At 37.4% G+C, this 22408-nt stretch overlaps 1 protein-coding gene across 6 annotated transcripts in view; it reads left to right on the forward strand.

Annotated features, from left to right (window-relative positions):
* The first annotated feature begins 6606 nt into the window (after positions 1 to 6606).
* The window catches only part of MYLK4 (myosin light chain kinase family member 4), a 112953-nt gene continuing 97151 nt past the window's right edge, over positions 6607 to 22408 (forward strand). For 2 of the 6 annotated variants that reach the window (XM_036026600.1, XM_036026601.1), the window contains exons 1-2: positions 6607 to 6796; positions 8130 to 8400. In XM_036026600.1, coding sequence (XP_035882493.1) covers positions 6783 to 6796; positions 8130 to 8400 — 285 coding nt within the window. In that variant the 5' untranslated portion in view covers positions 6607 to 6782. Of the gene's footprint in view, positions 6797 to 8129; positions 8401 to 19493; positions 19824 to 22408 lie in introns of those variants that run through there. The other 4 variants (XM_036026603.1, XM_036026604.1, XM_036026602.1 and 1 more) reach the window with 3 other exon arrangements.

A 22408-nucleotide genomic window follows, 5' to 3' on the forward strand; every position in this document is an offset into this window, starting at 1 on the left:
TTCTTATTTCATCGTGCTTTCCTGCTTGGTTGATTGTATCTTCCTTCTGGTCCACTGTATTGTTTTGAGACTCATATTCCTTCCTTTCACTATTGGCTCTCCTCCGTGTGTCTTCCTGCATCTGTTTTATGGTAATCTGCATTCTTTCATCTAAATTTCGTCCAAAATCAACCAGTTCCGTGAGCTTTCTGATCACCAGTGTTTTGAACTGTGCATCTGATAGACTGGCTAATTCTTGGTCGCTCAAAAGGATGAGTCCTGGGGGACTGATCTTCTCTGTTGAAAACATATTTTTTTTTCCCCTGTCTCTCCTTTTATTTTCCGGTCTGGTTGCTCTTGTTACGGTGGGGGGCGGAGCCTTAGGTGCTCACCGGGGCTGAGCACCCCGGTGGCTAGATTGTGACGTTATATGTGGGGGGTGGGGCGGGAGCGGGAGCGGGGCGGGAGAAAACAATGGCGGTAGTTCCGTTCCCCTGGACTCAGACCCTTTTCTGGGCTTCTGGGCCGCGAGTTCTGCCCTGGTCCACAATCGCTACCCCTCTGGGTCTGCCAGCCACAGCTTTCGTACTCAGGGATCACCGCTGCCTTCTTGAGCCCCTGGATGGCTTTTGTGCCAATTTCACGCCAAACCTTCCCCCGACCTCCGCGTGCTGTGGACCCAGCCCCGCGCCCGCCCGGCTCGTCTTCTCCTACCAGTCCGGATGAACGCATCTACTTCAACTTCTTGGCTGCCCGACTTCCATTCAGATAAATCCTCTGCCGGATCTGGGTGTTATTCTGATAGTAAATTATTGTTGTAAATTATTGGTTTTCTAATCTTGGTTGTACGAGGAGGTACGGTGCGTCCACCTATTCCTCCATCTTGCCGGAAGTCTCAGAAAGAATATAAGGTGAACTTTAAACATCTTGTTATGCCAGAAAGAAAGGAAGTACTCAAAAAATAGTAATAACATATTAAAAGTACTCAGGAGCTAATTTAAAGGCGCTTGTGTTGACCAAATCTGGAACAATTTGAGCATCAAAATGAATACAATAGGGAAAGTATATTCATTTTTAAAAATCCATGAGTTCATACTGATACTAAAATGAGAAGGAGATCAGAATGGGGATAGAAAGCTTTTCTGTATAGAAAAATATCAATTGATACATGTAGGAGAAATAATAGAATTAGGAAAATCACCATTCATCAATCGCTGTGGTAATAATTTATTCAGGGAAGAATGGATACTAAAATCATAGGGTGATAGATTGCTGGGGAACAGGATACCAATAAATTCTCACAGGTTACTTATTAATTACAAAAAGCAAAAGGGTAACTTTACATTGGAGATCTCTGGCAAATATCACCTTAATCAGATCTCCAAATTTATCATGACTCATCATGACACAAGCTATGTCATGTACCACCTATTGTGACATTCTGAGAAAGATACAATATCACTTGTATTTTTTATGTCTAGCGGTTTACCTGGACCCAAACATAAAAAAAAATCATGCAATTCAAACTGAGAGACAGCTTATAAAGAAACTGGTCGAGAGTCTCCAAAACTCGTGAAGTGTTAAAAAGAGTGCGTGATTGTTCCCTGAATAGATAAAAGGAGATCAAAGAGACATGACAACAAAATGTGCTATGTGATTTTTTGATTAGATCCTGTTATGTGGGGTAGTGTCTTTGTTCTTAGAAGACATATGCTAATGTATTTAGCAATAAAGTTTCATGAGATCTGTAACTCATTATAAAAAAAGACAGTAAATATGGAAAATGTTAACATTTGGTGAATCTATACTAAGGGTGTACAGATATTCATTGCACTGTTCTTGCAAATTCTCCGTTGTTTTAATTAAAAAAAAAATAGGTCAGAAACAAAACATCATACAAGCTTTGGAAACTTATGAATTTATGAATAGTATTTGTGCAATGTGCTTTGTTACCATTGATTATTACACGTTCTGTTTTCTATAGACTATATTGATTCAGTGACATGTATTTACATTTTACAAGAAAGTAAAAGAGCCCTGGCTGGCGTAGCTCACTGGATTGAGCGTGGGCTGCGAACTAAAGCATTGCAGGTTTGATTCCCAGTCAGGGCACATGCCTGGGTTGCAGGCCATGGCCCTGAGCAACCGCACACTGATGTTTCTCTCTCTTTCTCTTTCTCCTTCCCTTCCTAAAAATAATAAATAAATAAAATCTTTAAAAGAAAAAAGAAAGTAAAAGAGGATATAATAGATGGAAAAATTGTGAAATCATTATAGGAGTCACTAAAATATTATTTAATATTTATGAAGGGCTGAATTATTAAATGGCTACATCTGTACTTTTATCTAGTTTTTTAAACCCTATTTTATTTTAATTTTTAATTACAGAAAACTTAGCTGCTCACAGGCACTTGGAAATTTTAAGGGTCTAATATTAAATTGGGCTGTGAACATGTCTTGGTATTCTGTAACAACATCATCCTCTTTGATCAAAGTATTATATCTCTCAGTAGAAACTAAGAGATAGAAGCTAGTTTTAAATTACCATTAATTTTGCCATTAATTACAGCATTACATATTATGTAGTATTCATACCAGAAGAAGAAAAGAGTGAAGGTCTTAACTCTTTCCCACTCACCATTTCCTCTTTGTGTCGGCTCCAGGTGACCCAACAGGTGTGGGTTATAATTTATATGCTCTTGAATTCCCATGTTGGTCACCTGAAATAGCTGGCCACAAATTGTTCAGTAGTGCTTTCTTCTTCTTCTTTTTTAAACATATATACTTTTTTATTACTGGAATTAGGTTTTCTGTTTTCTTAATTACTTCACTGAAGTATAATTTACACATTTTAAAATTCACCTATCTTAATGTTCAGTTTATCAGTGTTTTAGGCAATGTAATGAGTTATATAATCATCACCACAGTACAGTTCTTGAATATTTCTATAATCCCAATAAGATTTTGTTTACAGTTAATTCCTGTCCCTACTCTCAGCCCCCTGCAATGACTAATCTACTTTCTGTGTCTATAGAGTTGCTTTTCTTGGGCATTTCATACAAATGGAACCTTACAGCGTGGTCCTTGTTTCAGGTGTTTTTTTCACTTAGCATAATGTTTCTATTTATCCAAGTTGTAGCAGGGATCAGTACTTCATCATTTCTTATTGTTGAGTAGAATGCTATTTGAATGGATATATCACATATTACCTTTTTATATTCACCAAACCAACTGATGGACACTTGAGTTATTTCCAGTTTGGGACTATTGTGAATAATGCTTCTGTGAACATTCATGTGTAAAGCTTTGTGTGTTCATGTGAATTCATTTCTCTTGGGTAGATACCTAGGAGAAGAATTGTTAGGTTACTTGGGGAATAACTTTTTAAGAAACTGCCAAACTGTTTTTCAAAACAGTTGGCCCACTGTACATTTTACACCAATGAAGATAAGCGAAGGGTTTCAGTTATTCCATATCCTTGCCAACATTTGCTTTTCTCTGTCTTTTTAAAAAAAGATTTAATTCTTTATTTTTAGAGAGGGGAAGGAAGGGAGAAAGAGGGAGAGAAATGTCAATGTGTGGTTGTCTCTCATGAGCCCCCTACTGGGGACCTGGACCTCAGCCCAGGCATGTGCCCTGACTGAGAATTGAACTGGCTATTCTTTGGTTGCAGGCTGGCACTCAATCCATTGAACCACAGCAGCCAGGGCTGTCGGTCTTTTTTATTATAGAACTTCTAGTAAGTTTAAAATGCTATTTGATTGTAATTTTAATTTGCATCTCCCTAATGACTGATTTGGAGCATTTTTTCATATGCTTATTAATCAATGCATTTGTATATCTTCTTTGCTGAGATGTTTTTCAAATATTCTGCCCCTTTTTAAAATTAAGTTGCCATCATATTGTTGATTTGTAAGAGTTTATTATATATTCAGAATATAAGTCCTCTATTAAATATGTGATCTCATAGTGTTTTTCCAAGTCTATAACTCATTTTTTCATTTTCTTATGGTATCTTTTTAAGAGAAAATGTTTATGAATTTCAATGAAGTTCAATTTTTCTGTTTTCATTTTTATGGGTCATTCTCAGTGGCAATTTTTGAAAGGAAGAAAATTCAATAGTTTTGTGGCTAACAGGATATGTTTTTCATTTGCATTTTGGTATTTCTGAGGCCTTCTGGAAACATTCACAATGTCATGTACAAATATAAACAACCTGGATAATTAATATCATCCAGTCTGGTTTGAATGTCAACAATATAGAGTCATTGGAAATGCATAATTTTATGTTGCTCCTTTAACAGCATAGACTCTGGAGAGTTAATTGAAATGTCCTTTGAAAAGCATCCCAATTTCTGTGGTTTTATAAAATACTGTATTCCCAATGTATTCCCATTTTTTAAAGACCTGTATTCCAAAATGTCAATGGAAACTGCAAAGGGTGTCACTGGGCCTGCTCTTAATCTCACTGGAAATGTTTCCAAGCATAAGAGCATCTTTAAGACATTCCCATTATTTTTTGGACTTAGGGTGCTGAAGCCAGGTGAGTAGATAACAATGGACATTCATGCATTACCTGATTGTTTGTTTGATTTTCTGGTGGTCAAGAACTGTACCAGGTTGCTGTCCTCTGTTCCATCAGAAGCTAGAAATAGTATGAAATAGCAGAACTGTATGACTGTTATCTAATTTTAGAAGATAAGTAGTAAGTAGTGTGGATTCTTTTAGCTGATTCTTCTTTTTTAAGAAAAATAAACATAATTAAAAATCTTCTCTTTAGTAATTAATGAACAAATATGTATCGAGTACATACTGTATGTGGAAGTATGTACATACTGTATATGTGATGATTTCCAAGTTTATATCTCCAACCTGGAACCCCAAAGTCCAGATTTCTCTCTACAACTTATTCAACCTGAATGTCTACTGGACACGTCAAAAACTGAGCTCCTGACCTTCCCCCACCCCCAAATTGCTCCTCCCATGGCTTTTTTCATCTCAGTTAATGTCAACTCTCTCCTTGAAGTGCTCAGGAAAAAATTTGGAAAGCTATCCTTTTCTACTATATTTCTTTCACACCCCATATCCTATTCATCACAAATCCTATTGGTTTCAAGTAGGATATGAAATACTGGATAGGATTCTGAAACAGAAAATGGACATTAGGGAAACACATAAAATCTGCATAAGCTATGGAGTTTGGTTAATAAAGTATCAGCATTGTTTCATTAATTATGACAGTATCAATGTAAGTTTGCAAAAATAGGGAAATTTGGGCATGGGCATAAGGAAACTACTATTTCATCACTTTTTACCTCTTTGTAGATTTAAAAATACTCTAACATTTATAACAAATTAGGAAAACACAAACAAATGGATTCTGCTGGTTTCTTGCTCACAAGAGCTTGTGGCTGGTTTGCTGAAGCTGAAGGGATGGAAAGTCTGATTTGTTGTTTTGATGGTCTGAGTAGAGGGTATGGTCAAATCAGCAGAAGGCCGTACACATTGTATTCTTTCTGTGGAGAGATCTATCAACCTATCAGCACTATTTCACACTTTATTATGTCAAGAAAAATTAGTAACCTGAAGTCAGCTCAGTCTTTTCATTAACATTTTTTTCAAATAATTTATCTCTAACAAATACAAATTTTTGCTTATTCTTCCTGAAGAACAAAGTTTTCTAATTCTAGAAAAGTACCAGAAGCTCTATTTTTTAAAGAGTTTGCCATAATTCTTTATATGCTATCCAAGTGGGAGAGTGTATTTTATTTTATATAGAATACATCATTGATCTGAATTAAAAATATTTTTTTTTGAAAATCAAGAGAGCAGTCGAGAATGCTGTTAGAGTGGAGAGGGTGGAGGAATCAGCAAAGGTTCCAAAAAAAAGGGGGGGGGGGAATCATCCATGCCTTGAAGCATTGTAGGATTGTCTGTATTAGTAGTTCTATGTTCTAAGCAATCCAGGATTTATGTTTTTTACATAAAGCTAGAAATGTGCTACTGTTAGAATCAGGCAGGTGAGTTATTTGTTCAGATTGTCTTTTCTTAGCCTGTGATGGAAAAATAGGGGGAAAGGCACAATGTTGCCTGTAAGAAGAATTTATGAAAATTTGTTCCTGTTCTTTGTAACTCCCTAGATGCCTGTGCCTTCAATCTTTCCCTAGAGCTATAAACAGTTGGAGATACTGCAAATGATTTTAAGGATTAAAAAAATTAAAACTTGCTAAGTGCTTTCAGAGGATCTCTCATATTCATGTTAAAGTGTGAAATGAGTAAGCAAAGGTGGTTGTGGGGTGCCCTCAACCAGGATCTTCCTGTCTGGGAATGAGCAGTTACATGATTGTGAGTGTGAAAGGGGCTGCATATCTGGACATATGATCTCCAAAGACAAGTGCAGTTTTATAATTCTGAGACTGTTGCCACGCTGATGAAAGGAAAAGGTGGAGGTGATATTTCATCCACTGCTCCCAGTCTGTCCTTTCCTTACCTGACCTCTGAAATGGAGCCACTGGCCTTGAAAAGCCTAGTGTCTAAAATTAATATTCTTCCCCATCTGACTAAGAAGGCAACAGCTGAGCAACATGAGACCAAGGACCATATTAATTTAAACAGGGGCTTAAAGTGGCATTTGAGAGAGAGGATACTCCTTTTCATAATGGAGACTTGCCTTTTCAGAAGAGTTATACTGACTGACAGTGAAGACTTATATCATACAATTGTGTAGTTATTTTGAACTCTGAAAAACTTCCCTTTATCTGTCGGAACTTATACTCTACACTTGGAGTGGTCAAAATTATAGGATGTCCTATAAATGGTAATTACTCTACTTTTTAAAATTTTTATAACCTCTCAAATGTCTTCTCTTTTTCTCCACGTTGCCTTAAATAACAAGTTGTACCAGACTCCAGGTAGGGTTTAACATTTAGTTTTTCCCAAAATTATTGTATGTTGGACCTAAGCTTTTGTTTTAATGTTACTTTTTTTGTGGGTTTCTGATTCAACTTGAGTACCATTTGCAATTACATGTTATATTTTAGTTGTAATTTGCCTTAGGAATAGTCATGCATTTCTGTCCTCACTTTAATAATGAGTTTTTTCCAGGGCAATTTGAAAGAATTCTAATAGTGGTCTATAATGTGTCTTGTAGAGTTCTGGTTGATACTATTTACATTTTAGTGTGCTTGGGTGTAAGATCTTCATGTGGCTAAATTGAATTTTGTAGAGCACTGAATCTTAAATAATTTGAACCTCAAGGTATCATTTTACTATATGAGTTGAGAAAATGAAAGATGAAGTTTTGTGGAGATAATCACAGATTATTTCAAATTGACAAAAGCTGGAAGAAGAAATTTTCAGAAAATCTCCAGCAGGGGGCCTCAGAAGTTGGTGATGGGAAGCTTCCACGAATTTGAATCACCGCCCCACCATAATCAAGGGATGTGTCAATACATGCATGCATACATGCATGCATACATGCATGTAGATCTCCAGTATTAAAGCAGCATTATGTGTATTACCTAATTTGTAAGGAAAGTATTTCAAGGCAAGCACAAGGATTTTAACTCCATGGTACTGAGCTGTTAATGAAGATGAAAAGAAAGGCATTTGGGTATCTTATCTATGTGAGAGGGCTATAAGGAAGCAAATTTCTTTTAAAAAAATGAACTCCAAATATTTTAAAGTGTAGGCAGAAAAGGGCTCTGGAAATGACTCATTTGGTAGAGACCTTTCCCCAGAGGAGGGCAAAATTCCCAAAGGAAGCATGTGAGACCCTTTACACAGGAAGCCCTTCCTACTGGGGATGAGAGAAGCAGAATCTTCAGTCCTAATTAAATACAAAGAAACTTTATATTCTGTATTTAAACTGGTCCCTTGATATAAATATTATTTTATGCAATGAGGAAATATTGTTACCTGGTGAAGCTTATGGTTGCTTCTTACTATTTGCCTTTGTAGGAACATGTAGGGAAAAAACTTTTTTCTTTCAAAATTTTATCCTTTGAAACTCAATATTAATATTAACATTTCTCTTCCTGTTTTTGGATCCTGCCTCTATTTTAAACAGAAGAGACTTCAAAATTTTCACCGGTTATTTTCCCAAAAGTCAAATATGTGAGTGATGAGAACTTTGTTTCTTTTCCTTACAGTTCAGAGGAAGGTGTAATCAAAAGTCACAACTCCGTCTTGATTTACAAATCAGGGACAGAGGAAGATGAAAACCACACTCCAGACAGTAACTTAATCGAACTCTCCACTAAGATATTAAAAGTGAAGAGGCTGGAAGAAATCACCACGTGCTACAACAGTAACCACCGGGAGAAAATGGCCTTCTTCCAGTGCATGGACAAGGATGAGAAGATGAAATGTTTTCTGGAAGAAAGTTCTAGTGAACAGGATTCAGGATCTGGAAATAATGAGGTAATTGTGTGCTAATTTAGTCTCCTGAAAAGTATTAATTCTGACTTATCTTTTCTTACATACATCAGTAAAGATAGTCATTGATCAGACCCTTTTCAAATTCTACTTTGTCAGTTGAATGTAGAATTAGGGGACATTTATAAATAGGCAAGCTTTAATTTTGTTTCACTGAGGATTATGCATTGTAAATTATACAATTGAGTTTGGTAAGTACTTACAATGCCTTTGAATAGGCAACTCTACCTGCAGGTTACATTATAGTTAGTGGCTTCAAAGTTATGAAAACAAATTTATGGAAACACATTTCTTAAGAAGGATCATTTAAAAGGATGGATTTGGGCATCCTTTTAAATTCTGAGAACCACCACTAGGGGTATAATTTGCTCTGAAGAAGTTTCAAATCTCCTTAAAACCTTAATCTCCTCACAGGTTAGAAGGTAGAGTTGTTGACAGTGGTGGTCAGAGACAGCGATAAGCAAGCCTTACATGATGGCACGCCCAGGTCCTCATTTGTGCAGCACAAGGGTGCTGACTGTGGCTGTTTGATCTTTGGCAAGGGGCTTCAACCAATGGGCTACCACATCTGGATAATGGGATGACAGTTGTTGTAAAAATTAAGTGTGATAATGTGATAAAAAGCACTTAGAATAGCATCTGCCACCATAGTAAGCATTTTATAAATGTTAACTAGCAACAATCCCCTCCCCTACCTTTGCTTAGTCAGTTTTCTCTCATAGATCCATGCATAGGCAGTTCCTGGCCTCCTATGGGCCTCACAGCATTTTGCCTATATATGCCTTTATTCTAGCACAAGCAATTGTTTTGAATGTGTTTGTCACCTTTCTCTAGCATCACTCCTCAAGGTCAGGACCTCATATCTCTTGTCCTTGTATTTTCAGTTGCTTTCCCAGTAACTGGCAATAACAAAAATGTTTGTGGAAGGAACAGACCTATTTAAGTGAAATCTCCCTTCTGATTGAGGTCTAGGAGTCAATGTTTTATTAATCAGAGCAACTAATTCTTATTAAGCAGGTTTGGGAAAGATCTTTTTTTGTCCAGCTACTATTCAGATACAAATGGCATTTCTAATGAACACTAGAATGAAAGAGCTGTTAGGAATACAAGGCAGAGGATATACTGGAGAGAAGAAGTGAGTGAGGTCAAAACTTAGGCTTTTTTAGTTCTCCACTTTCCCTATGAATTAATGTCTTGTTCAAGATGTATACACCAAGAAGAAATTTCCACAAGCAAAGTTGCAGTCAGCTATGAAGGACTTCCTCATTATGGCTATTACAGTACAAACAAACAGAAGGATTTCTTTTACTGGTTGTTAATTTCTACTGGACAGAGAAGACAAAATATTCTTCTTGGATAACTTTGAAATGATAAACTATCTTAACAATTTATATGAATTTGATCCTGTTTCCAGTACTTTTTTTCTCCAGATTCTGATATAATTTTGATAAGTAGACAACCTCTTTAAAAAGTGAGATGGTGCTAAGGTGAAACACGAGCATTTTAAGGAAGCATTGTTTTTGTGATGAACTGTTCTCAAATATTAGAAATCAAATGATTTGGTCATCAAATATTTTAGGATATTTTTGAAGCAAAGACTGAGAATGTTGTTCCTTACAAACCCTAAAAGAACATCCTTCACAATTAATTGGATGTTGTCTGTGTTACCTGGGCCTCCTGGCTTTGGTTCTTCAGTCAATGTGGGTGGAAAGTATTAAGGAATCGCTAGTAGCTCCATACATCCCATTCAGTTTGTTTTTGGTAAATGGTGAAGGGCCCAGAGATGTCAGCAATAAATTTCCCTGTCTCTTTCTTGCCTTGTGGATATATGGGCACATGAAGGTGAGGCAGATACCTCTTCTCCTTTCCATTGCTGCCAGTGCCTTGTGCCAGAGGCTCTTGTTTGCCTAGTCACTGGGTGCCACGGTAGTCAGCAGGCTTTGGCAGTGGGTGGGTGGAGTAGGGCACTCCAGCAGCTCAGATATCATTGGGTATGTAGACAGAGCTAGACTGTGTCCCCATCTTCTTTTGGGGACACAGTAAATTATACTCTTTTTTCTCCAGGGATTATTTAAAAAAAAACACTTGCCATAATTTTCTTCAGTTATTCACCTTTTTCATCTCATCTCTCTTTGAGAAGATTAGCACTGATAATTATAGTAAAAACCTTCTCTTTGGTGCACTGGAAAGAATTTACTCTGCCTTTTAGACACTATGTGATGTGGAAGCTATGCTTTGAAAACTTGAAGTGCAGTTCTTTCTAGAAAAATCTTTAATCTCCAGTCCCAAAAGGGCAAGTTATCTGTAAATCTAACAACTAGTATTTGTTAACATGGTTTGTAAAGCTCAGATTCATTTTCTTTTCCTGCTCTTAACCAGGTTTTTTCTATTTCATTTATTTTTCCTCCACTGGATTTATCAAATACCCCATATTTTAATTTTCTAGCACATTTGTTCATTTTATTTTTTTACTTTCCTTTTTATACTGTTTTGAAATGAATTTTTTCTTTTTATTATATTTAAACTATTCAAAATTACTTAAACAGTGTAGAATTGTAAAAGTTTTTAGCAGATATGCCATAATAAACTAGATCTAAACATGCATAATATGCTGTTGAAATCAAGTAAAACCTAAATTAATCTTCCACATGAGTGATGAGTTTAATAGCTACTGTGTATATACCATGAATTCATGAATGAAAAATGACTCAAAACTATAATTAGTATTACTTTTATACAATCAAATTCAAGATTTCTTCTTTTGCTACTTCTTTGTTTCCTATATGAACAGCCCTCTTTCTGCATTTCCCTCAGATCTAATTTACTGTTTAACACAAACACATACACACACACATTATTTTCTTAATGAAAGACAAAAGAGCCAGGTGATTTTTTTTGGCAGCCAGAGTTCCATTCTCTCATTGGGTTCTATCTGCTTCCCTCTGCCTTCCCCCATTTGCTATACATTCCCCTATATTTTATGCCCAAGATTATCTATGCTTACCTCCTTGTTCTGTGGTTTTCCCCACCTTCCAGTATACCTCTAGTTACTTATCCTCCTTCCAAAAGTCATGGTCCTAATCAGGAGAGTGAGGCAAAGCTGTGGGAGTAGAAACTAAGGATGACCCTAACAGAGGCAGGACTTCATAGCCTCTGGAATGTTTAAACACCTTGTATGAATGCTCCAAAGATCAAACAAAAGAAAACACTTAATAACGGGATGTGAATAGGATAGAGTGGGTTGGAGAAAAACAGGGATCTGCCTATTTTGATTGCAGTTGGTGTTTTTAGTAGCAGTTGACTTTTCCTGACTAACTGCTATGAAATTTTACCATCAGTGGCGTTCACAAACACTATAGCTTAGGTGTTAAGTAAATAGTCCCTGAGTAGAAAAGATGGTGGTGAAGTAGGTGGGGCTTGAGCCCACTTGCTTGTGCACTGAACTAGGGCACTTATCTGATCTTTTGAAAAACAAAGTGAACAGCCAACGGAATCTTAGCTGATATGAAGTTTGGAAGTCAAAGTGTGCAGGGGATGCTTCAAAATGGCTGGTAAGGAGGTTTGACAGGGAAGGTCCCAGGGCCTGGCGCCAGAGACGGGCTGCTGGGGACATTGGAGGAGAGCTGGGTCAGTGATAGCAGCCTAGCAGCTCCTACCCCTCGCAGGGTGGGGAAGTCCCAGACCTGCACCAGGGGAGACCTAGAAGCATAAAGTCCCTGGGGCGGGGTTGGGGGGGGGCAGGGCGTAAAAAAAGGCAACAGGCACACACATAGCCAGCGACATATCCAGGCTGGGGTGGCAGTCGTTGGTCGGGATAGTGCCAGAAAAATTGGGGGATTTTGGTGGCGCCTGGAGCTAGGAGAGGAGGTGGGTTGTGACTGACTGTGACCTAGATAGACTCTGGCCTTGCCACAGAGTAGGAGTATATGAAAAGCTGGGGGGTAGCTTAGAGTGGTAGTGGCACCCACAAAGACTTTTTTCAAGAGGGGAACTGAAGCGCACTGTGCAGAGACCCATGCGCAGTGTCAGGCCAACAAAGAGGGAGTGGTGTGGGAGTGATTTGTTCCCATTCAGGACACCTCATAGATTGATTAAAGGGGTGCAAAGGGAGGTGGCTTATTGGGGACAGACTGGAGCAACTGCACAGAGTGGAGAGTGTACATGTAGCATCGTGCTCTGGGAGTGTTGACTGGAAACTGGGCACCTGTGATTATTGTAGCTTACATTGAGCCCCGATCCTTGCAGAACCCAATTGCCAGCAGGTACCAGGAAGATCTGCAACACCAGTTGGGCAGGCTTAACAATCAGAAGGAGGCTTTTTTTTTTTTTTAAGAGAAACAGTAAGACATAGAGCTGAGAGAAAACCACAGACAGATCCAGAAAGAAGTCACACGGCGAAAACCAATAGTTGAGACAAATTTCACTTTGCTCTTCATCAGAACTTGCATGTTCTTTTTATTTATTTCTTCTTTCCATTTGTTTAGTTTCCTGTTTGTCTTGTTTTTTTTTATTCTCCCTTTCATATGGCATTTTATTTTTTCTTCTTTCACTTCACTTATATTCCAAATAACTCACTACTCTTGGTCTTTCTTTTTATTCAGATTATATATTTCTTATCATACTATTGTTATTCCAAATCCCACACAGTACTCTTACCCGACCTTAATCCATTTCGACATCATCCTGAGTTTTATTACTGTTGGTGTAAACTTTATTTTCTCCCACACGATCCCTTAGTTTCTATCCCTTAATCTCACTATTTCTCTTCCATCTAACCTCGAATAAGCTCTTTTCTTTCTTAAGTCAGCTCACATTCCTTTTTCCCTTTTATGAGAGTCTTATTTCTTTTATAAACAGTGGCTAGTTGGGTGAAATACCATGGTTATCGTAGTACTTCTCCAAAGGAACTCCTAATTGTTCACTATTTGTTTGTACTTTAAATCCCATAGAATGCTCTCCCTCTGTCTTACTCCATTTCACCTTCCCCCTGTCTCTGAGCAGTTGAGTGAGGAATTTTATTTCATTGTTTTCTCTCTCTTTCTCATTTTTTAACCCTCTCTCAACCTGGGCTTTACTCTTTACTCGTATTAGTTTGCTTCCTCCATCCCCTCAAAATCATTTTCCTTTACTATAGCTATCTCGTATTCACTTCTTGCTTTTCTACAATATTCTTATTCCCATTCCACTTTTATAAAGCCTCATTCAGATACCACTGCTATCAACCCTGCTGTGGTTTTTCTGAAATTTTGCTCCCATTGGCCAATATCTTTTTGATTTTACTTCAGACCTCATAGTATACTCTTCCCTTTTCCTATCCCATTGTTCCCATTGCCCTTTTGTGTTTTACTTATGTGTTAAATTTTGTTCTCTCTTTTTTTACCTCAATTCTGTCCCAACTCATTAATTTTCCTCCCTTTTACCATGCAATAACTTTTTCCCCTCTTTTAGTCATTTCATATTCCCTTTGTCATATCTTATAATATCCACAATCTCTAATCACCTTTACTAATCTTAGTTAAATTGTGGTTGAGGTTGCTAATGTTGTAGGGGGTTCTTTTTGCTGGCATAGGTTTGGTTGTCTGGTAATACTGCTTCGTAAACCAATATATGTGCAATAGCATACAAGACAAGGTGGGAGTTGTGACTACCAGTAAGCCCGCTCAAGGGGAGAACCCACCAACAAAAGATCTACCAACAGGTAAAGCCCAAGTATAACAAGAGAGCCCACACAAACAGGAGAAGGGGAAACCCTGGAGTATCCAGACAAGGAGATCACAGAGACTGCGCCACTGAGTCCTACAGAACCCCTACCATAGAAGTTCACCCTGCAAAGACAGCTGGCAAAGCAGAGCATCTGGAAATGCAGAAACAAAAAAAAAAGAGTCACCTAAAGTGGGGAAACAAAGAAAGAACCCCTAATCAAAAGGAATGGAAGAATCCCCAGCAAAAGAGCTAAATGCAATGAAAGCAAGCAAACCATCAGAAATAGAATTCAAAAGAATGGTTATAAGGGTGCTCAAGGAACTCATAGACAAACTACAAAGAGCTGAGTGACAAGTACAACAGCATGAAAAAGGAAATAGAAAGTATACAAAAGAACCAGGAAGAAATGAAGAATACAATATCTAAAATGAAAAATACACTAGAATGAATCACAAGCAGGCTGGATGAAGCAGAGGACCAAATGAGTGAGCTGGAAGACAAGGTAGAAAGAAATACCCAGGTAGAGCAACAACATGAAACAAAAAGGACTTAAAAAGTATGAGGATAGACTAAGGGAACTTCAGGACAACATGGAATGCAACAACATTTGAATCATACCAAAAGGAGAAGAAAAGGAACAAGGGATAGAAAACCTGTTGAAAAAATAATGACAGAAAACTTCCCTAACTTAATGAGAGAAAATATCACACAAGTCCAAGAAGCTCAGAGAGTCCCAATCAAGATGAACCCTAAGAGGTCCACTGCAAGACACATTATAATTAAAGTGCCAAAACTCAAAGACAAAGAATCTTAAAAGCAGCAAGGAAGAAACAGATGGTAATAAACAGGGAGCTCCAATAAGGCTAGCAATGAATTTCTCAACAGAAATACTGCAAACAAGAAGGGAATGGCAAGAAATATTCCAAGTAATGAAAAGCAAAGGCCTGCAACCAAGACTACTCTCACTGCAACCAGTGAGGCTTTCAATTAAGTTGGAAGGTAAAATAAGGAGTTTCCCAGACAAAAGAAGGGTAAAAGAATACACCTGCAACAAACCAGCATTGCAAGATATGCTAAAGGGATTGCTTTAAGAGATGAAGAAAAGGAGTGAGAGAGAGAGGAACACTGGTACAAAGGGGAAAAAGGAATAAGTACCTATCAATAGTAACCTTAAATGTAAATAGACTAAATGCTCCAATCAAAAGATGTAGTGTAGCTGAATGGATAAGAAAACATGAGCTGCATGTATATTGCTTACAAGAGACCCACCTCAAAACAAAAGACCTACACAGACTGAAAGTGAAGGGCTGGAAAAAATATTCCAACCAAATAGGCAGAAAAAAAAAAAGCCAGGGTAGCAATACTTATATCAGACAAGGTAGATTTCAAAACAAAGGTCATGAAAAGAAACATAGAAGGACACTTCCTAATACTCAAGGGAGGAATCCATCAAGAAAACATAAACATTGTAAACATATGCACAGAACATAGGAGCACCAAAATATATAAGGAAAATCTTGGAAGACTTCAAGAAAGATATAGACAGCAACACACTTATACTACAGGATTTTAACATCCCACTGTCAACAATGGATACATCTTCCAAACAAAATACGAACAATGATATTGTGGCATTGAATAATGCTTTAGATTAAATGGACTTAACTGATATATATAGAACCTTTCATTCCAAAGAAGCAAAATATGCATTTATTAAAATGCACATGGAACATTTTCAAAGGTAGACCATATGATAGGACACAAAACAAGCCTCAAATTAAAAAATTGAAATCATATGAAGCATTTTCTTGGACCACAATGGCTTGAACTGGAAACCAACCAAATTCATGGAGAATGAACATGAATTAAACAATGAATGGGTTCAGTATGAGGTCAAAGAAGAAATCAAAAAGCTTCTGGAAATGAATGAAAATGAACACAGAACAGTCTAAAACCTATGGGAAACAGCAGAGACAGTTCTGAGAGGGAATTTCCATAGCCATACAGGCCTACCTAAAATGACAGAAACATTTCAAATAAATGGTCTAATTGCTACAGCTATAAGAACTGGAGGGACAACAACAAACAAAGCAAAAAGAGAGTAGAAGGAAGGAAATAATCAGAATTATTAATAATCAGTGGAAGGATCAGAGCAACATTAAATGATTCAGAGATTAAAAGAACAATTTAAAGGATCACTAAATTCAGGAGCTGTTTCTTCGAAGAGAAACAAAACTGACAAGTCTTTCACCAGATTCATCAAGAAGAAAAGAGAGAGAACCCAGATAAATAAAATCAGAAATGAAAGAGGAGAATTTACAACTGATACCACAGAAATACAAAGGACTATGGGAAATTGCTATGAAAAACTATATGCCAAGAAATGAAAATCTGGGTGAAATGGAGAAATTTCTAGAAAAATGTAATCTTCCAAAACTGAACAATCTTCCAAAAACATGAAGCAGCAGAAAGCCTGAACATACCTATAAGAGCTGGTGAAATCAAAGCAGTAATCAAAACACTACTGGCACTCAAAAGCCCTGGACCAGACAATTTCACAGGATAATTTTATAAAACATTCAAGAAAGAACTAACCCTTATCCTTCTCAAAATATTCCAAAAAGTCCAAGAAGAGAGAGGACTCCCAAACCCTTATTATGAGGCCAGCATCATCCTGAAAGCAAAACCAGAAAAAGACACAACAAAGAAAGAAAACTACAGGCCTATAATGCTGATGAACATGGATGCTAAAATCCTCAACAAAATGTTGACAAACTGTATCCAGCAATACATTAAAAAGATTGTACACCATGATCAAGTGGGATTCATCCCAGGGATGCAAGGATTGTATAATATTCACAAATCCATAAACATAAAAAAATAAACAAAAGGAAAGACAAAAATCACATGATCATATCAACAGGTGCAGAATAAGCATTTGATAAGGTACAGCACCCATTTGTGATAAAAACATTCAGCAAAGTGGGAGTAGAGGAGAATACTTCAAAACAATAAAGGCCATATATGAGAAACCTATAGCCAACATTGTACTCAACAGGCAAAAACAAAAAGCTTTCCTACTAAGATCAGGAACAAGACAAGGATATCCACTTTCCCTGATTCTATTCAACATAGTATTGTGCTAGCCACAGCGATCAGACAACAAAAAGAAATAAAAGACATCCAAATTGGAAAGGAGGAAGTAAAACTGTCATTGTTTACAGATGACATGATAGTGTCCATAGAAAACCCTAAAGACTCCACCAAAAAACTACTCTACCTAATAGCTGAATTTAGCAAGACACCTGGTGGGATATTTTTGTACACCAATGATATATCAGAAACAGAAATCAGGAAAAAAAATCCCATTTGCCATAGCAACAAGAAAAGTAAAGTACTTAGGAATATACCTAACCAAGATGGAAAAGACCTCAGAAAACTACACAACACTGAAAAAGAAATTAAGGAAGACACAAATAAATGGAAGTATGCACCATGTTCATGGACTGGAGAAATTAACATAATTAAAATGTCCATACTACTCAAAGCAATTTATAGATTTAACACAGTCCCTGTTAAAATACCAATGACATATTTCACAGATATAGAATAAACATTTCAAAAATTTATATGGAACCATAAATGACCCTGAGTAGCTGCAGCAATTTTGAGAAAGAAAAACAAAGTAAAAGGGATCAGAATGCTTGATATCAAACTATATTACAAGTCCATTTTTATCAAAACGGTCTGGTACTGGCATAATATCAGACACATAGATCAATGGAACAGAACAGAGAGCCCAGAGATAAACCCAAGTCTCTATGGTCAGTTAATATTTGTCAAGGGGGATGGGAGCATAAAATGGAGTAAAAATAGCCTCTTCAACAAATGGTGTTGGAAGATCTGGACAGTTACATGAAGAAAATGAAACTTGACCACCAACTTATACCATACACAAAAATAAACTCAAGATGGATAAAAGCCTTAAATATAAGTTATGACACCATACAAGTCCTAGAGGAGAACATAGGCAGTAAAATTTCAGATATTCTATGTAGCAATATTTTCACCAATATGTCCCCTAGAGCAAGGGACATAAAGGAAAGAATAAACAAATGGAACTTCACCAAATTAAAAAGCTTCTGCACGGCTAAAGAAAACATTAGAAAAATGAAAAGGGAACAAACTGTATGGGAAAATATACTTGCCAATGATACTGCAGGTAAGGGTTCTAACTGCAAAATACATAAAGAACTCACATGACTCCACTCCAGGAAGACAAACAGCCCAATTAAGAAATGGGAAAGGACCTGAACAGACACTTCTCCAAGGAGGATATACAGAGGGCCTAGAGATATATGAAAGGATGCTCAGCATCACTAGCCATCAGAGAGATGCAAATCAAAACCACAATGAGATACCACTTCACACCAGTGAAAACAGCCATCATAAACAAATCAACAGATCGGAAGTCCTGGAAAGGTTGTGGAGAAAGGAGAACCCTATTGCACTGTTGATGGGAATGCAGACTGGAGCAGCCACTGTGAAAAACAGTATGGAATTCCTCAGAAAACTAAAAATGGAACTGCCTTTTGACCCACCAATACCACCGCTGGGATTAGACCCGAAGAATCCTGATACACCAATCCAAAAGAACCTATGTACCCCAATCTTAATAACAGTGCAATTCACAATAGCCAAGTGCTGGAAGCAACCTAAGTGCCCATCAGTAAATGAGTGGATCAAAAAACTGTGGTACATTTACACCATGGAATACTACACAGTGGAAAGAAGGAAGGAACCCTTACCCTCCACGACAGTATGGATGGAACTGGATAGCATTATGCTAAGTGAAATAAGTCAGGTGGTAAGGGACAAATACCATATGATCCCACCTATAAGTGGAATCTAATCCATAAAACAAACAAGAGAGCAAAATAGAACCAGGGGCATGGGAATAATGAACACATGATACTAACCAGAGGAGACAGGGGAGAGGTATAACAGGAAAAAAGGGAAAAGTCATCAAGGAACATGCATAAAGGACCCATGGACAAAGACAATGGTAGGGAAGATTAAATGTGGGAGGTGGGGGTGGGTGGGTAAGGGGAGAGTAATATGTGGAAAAAGTGACAACTGTAATTGAATAACAATAAAAAAGACTATGCCTTAGATCTCAAACTAATGCAGAGGAGGGTGGAAGTTTTGTAGTTTTTTAAAGTTACATTTCCCTACCCCTACTTCTTTATTAATTGTCCTTGAACTAGGGACAAGCTCTTTTGCATTGGTGTCAATTGTCACCACAGATCTCTCTCTGACCCTGCACCTGTTTCAGATCTGTTACACAGACCATCATATTTTTCCTTTTAAAGAGGCAGTTTATCTGTGGATCATGTAACTGGAAACATCTCTTGCAGGCTTCTGCAAGAACCCTGTGTGATCTGGCAACGCCTACTCCTGAGAACAGAGCACATAACAACTGAATGCATGGAAACATGCTTGTGCTAGATGAGGGGAGGGAAGGACCATATAAGCCAACTGACTTCTATAGCTGCTCCCAGAGAATGGAGTCACCTCTTAGAAGGAAAGACATCTGGATTGTAGGTAGTGTGTGCTTCATCTCATCTTCTTTGCTCTGGTGTGTGTTCCGGTCCATGATGACATGGAGAGGCAGCAGACAGGCTCCTGTTCTTGAGGACACACAGGTAGTAATATCACTTTTAACTAAGACTGATTCATTTTACTGTTGTATTTGAATGTTTCCAATCAGGGAGTGGTGCCTGACAAAGGGGCTGGAATGCATGCCCAAAACTGCCTTCTCAGGAGAGCAGCGGGGATAATAGAGGCTGGTGGCATATTCAACTGCACCTACTTTCACGGAACCCTAAAAATGCCATTTGTGGTACATATTAAGGTTGGTGGTCAGTTTTTGCTTGTAAGAACTAAAAACAATGTGAACATCTCTTTAGTCTTCTACTTCTTATATGGCATAATTATGAAAATAACACAAAAACAGAACTTCCTTTCCCCTTATTAAGAACTCTATGGCAAAAACAGTATCTGAAGAGCGATCACCTGTACTGAGAAAGCTATCTAGCACAGCCTTCTGTGCCTTTTCCTTTGAACCTTGACTGACAATGCCTTTCACTTGATACCATAGCTATTCCAGGAATGGAATTCAGCCAGGATAATAGTAGAATTCTGAAAGAAAAATAACTCAGATTCTAGGGATTTTAGTACTTTCCAAGAGAGGGTATTTGGATCTGGAAAAACACTTCCATGCACATATTTAATTCTTTTTATCAATTAACATAGAATAAGTTATTTTTAAAACAATATAGGACAGTTTAGAAGATGCCACAGAAAACAGTCTGAATCACTGTTTCTATATGATGTACATTTATAGTAGAGTTTCTCAACTTTTTTTCATTACCTATTCACTTACAAAGACTTTTGTTTTTTTTTCCTCTAGTTGAACCCTTCCTATGACATCTTAATACCATAGACTGCATATTTGTTTAGGTGTTAAAGATATATTTGTGCTTTATACATAAAATGTAAGTTTTTCTTACCCCTCCTAAAGAATCAATTTTTACCCTCTTGGGGGTGATATCACCATCATTGAGAATGCACAATTTACAGTTAAAAAAATTTCTCCAAGTCAGTTGGGCAGTATATTCTGATACCACCAATACAGAGTGGAACAAAAGTGTACTTACAGGTGTGAATACATGAAACAGAGTTTATTCTTGTATTATTATTTATTAATTATTGTTTTATTTTTCATGTGAACAACTGTAAACTTACTTTTGCCCTACCCTGCATATAAATACTTTATTTATGCCTTATTCAACAAGAAACCATCAATTCAGTGTCTTTGTGGTGTTTAGAGGACTGAGAGCCCTAGGACTAGGGCTTTCATAATGTGAGTCTTTCCAGGGGACCCTGACACAGTAAGTATATGTGACCATTAAGTTCACTTTCAGAGAAACTGCCAGATCTTGAAATGGTTTATCATTTGATCTATCTTACTTGAGGACAGAGTAAAAAAGTTGGGAGAAAGATGGACATAAATGACTTTTTTGAAAAAAAAAAAAAAAAGATGTTATGAAACACTATAAGTATCTTTAGATCTGACCTAACATCATGGTTAGGTTTGCATTTTCAGACTTGGTCATTGTTGCCCAAGCATTCCTAAGTTTTGACCGTTTAAAATATTTCCTATGGGAAATACTAAAAGAGTTTTCATCTTCCAAATGGAAAAGAATGTTATTCATCGAAGATATGAAAATGTAGCCTTCACAATATTTCCCAGTGAAAAGATCAGCAAGATATATGGCCTAATGAAGAGTGTTGATGTGCATTTAAAAAAGTTTTTGCAACTTCTAATTGTAAAATACAATAAAAAATAAACTACTTTATTTTTTCTTTTTCTTTTTTTTATTGTTGTTGAAGTAGAGTTGTCTCCATTTTCACCCCATCATGCTCCCCTGCCCCACTCATCCATGCCTCCCACCCTTGAACCTATCCCCTTTGGCTTTGTCCATGTGTCTTTTATACATATTCATTGATGGCTCTTTCCCTATTATCCCCCATTATCCCCTCCCCACCTCCTCTTTGGTTACTGTCAGTTTGTTCTTTATTCCCATGCCCCTGGTTCTATTTTGCTCTCTTGTTTGTTTTATTGATTAGATTCCACTTATAGGTGGGATCATATGGTATTTGTCCCTTACCACCTGACTTATTTCACTTAGCATAATGCTATCCAGTTCCATCCATACTGTCGTGGAGGGTAAGGGTTCCTTCCTTCTTTCCACTGTGTAGTATTCCATGGTGTAAATGTACCACAGTTTTTTGATCCACTCATTTACTGATGGGCACTTAGGTTGCTTCCAGCACTTGGCTATTGTGAATTGCACTGTTATTAAGATTGGGGTACATAGGTTCTTTTGGATTGGTGTATCAGGATTCTTCGGGTCTAATCCCAGCGGTGGTATTGGTGGGTCAAAAGGCAGTTCCATTTTTAGTTTTCTGAGGAATTCCATACTGTTTTTCACAGTGGCTGCTCCAGTCTGCATTCCCATCAACAGTGCAATAGGGTTCTCCTTTCTCCACAACCTTTCCAGGACTTCCGATCTGTTGATTTGTTTATGATGGCTGTTTTCACTGGTGTGAAGTGGTATCTCATTGTGGTTTTGATTTGCATCTCTCTGATGGCTAGTGATGCTGAGCATCCTTTCATATATCTCTAGGCCCTCTGTATATCCTCCTTGGAGAAGTGTCTGTTCAG

This window comes from Phyllostomus discolor, chromosome 5, assembly GCF_004126475.2.
Source record: "Phyllostomus discolor isolate MPI-MPIP mPhyDis1 chromosome 5, mPhyDis1.pri.v3, whole genome shotgun sequence".
NCBI classification, from domain to species: Eukaryota; Metazoa; Chordata; class Mammalia; order Chiroptera; family Phyllostomidae; genus Phyllostomus; species Phyllostomus discolor.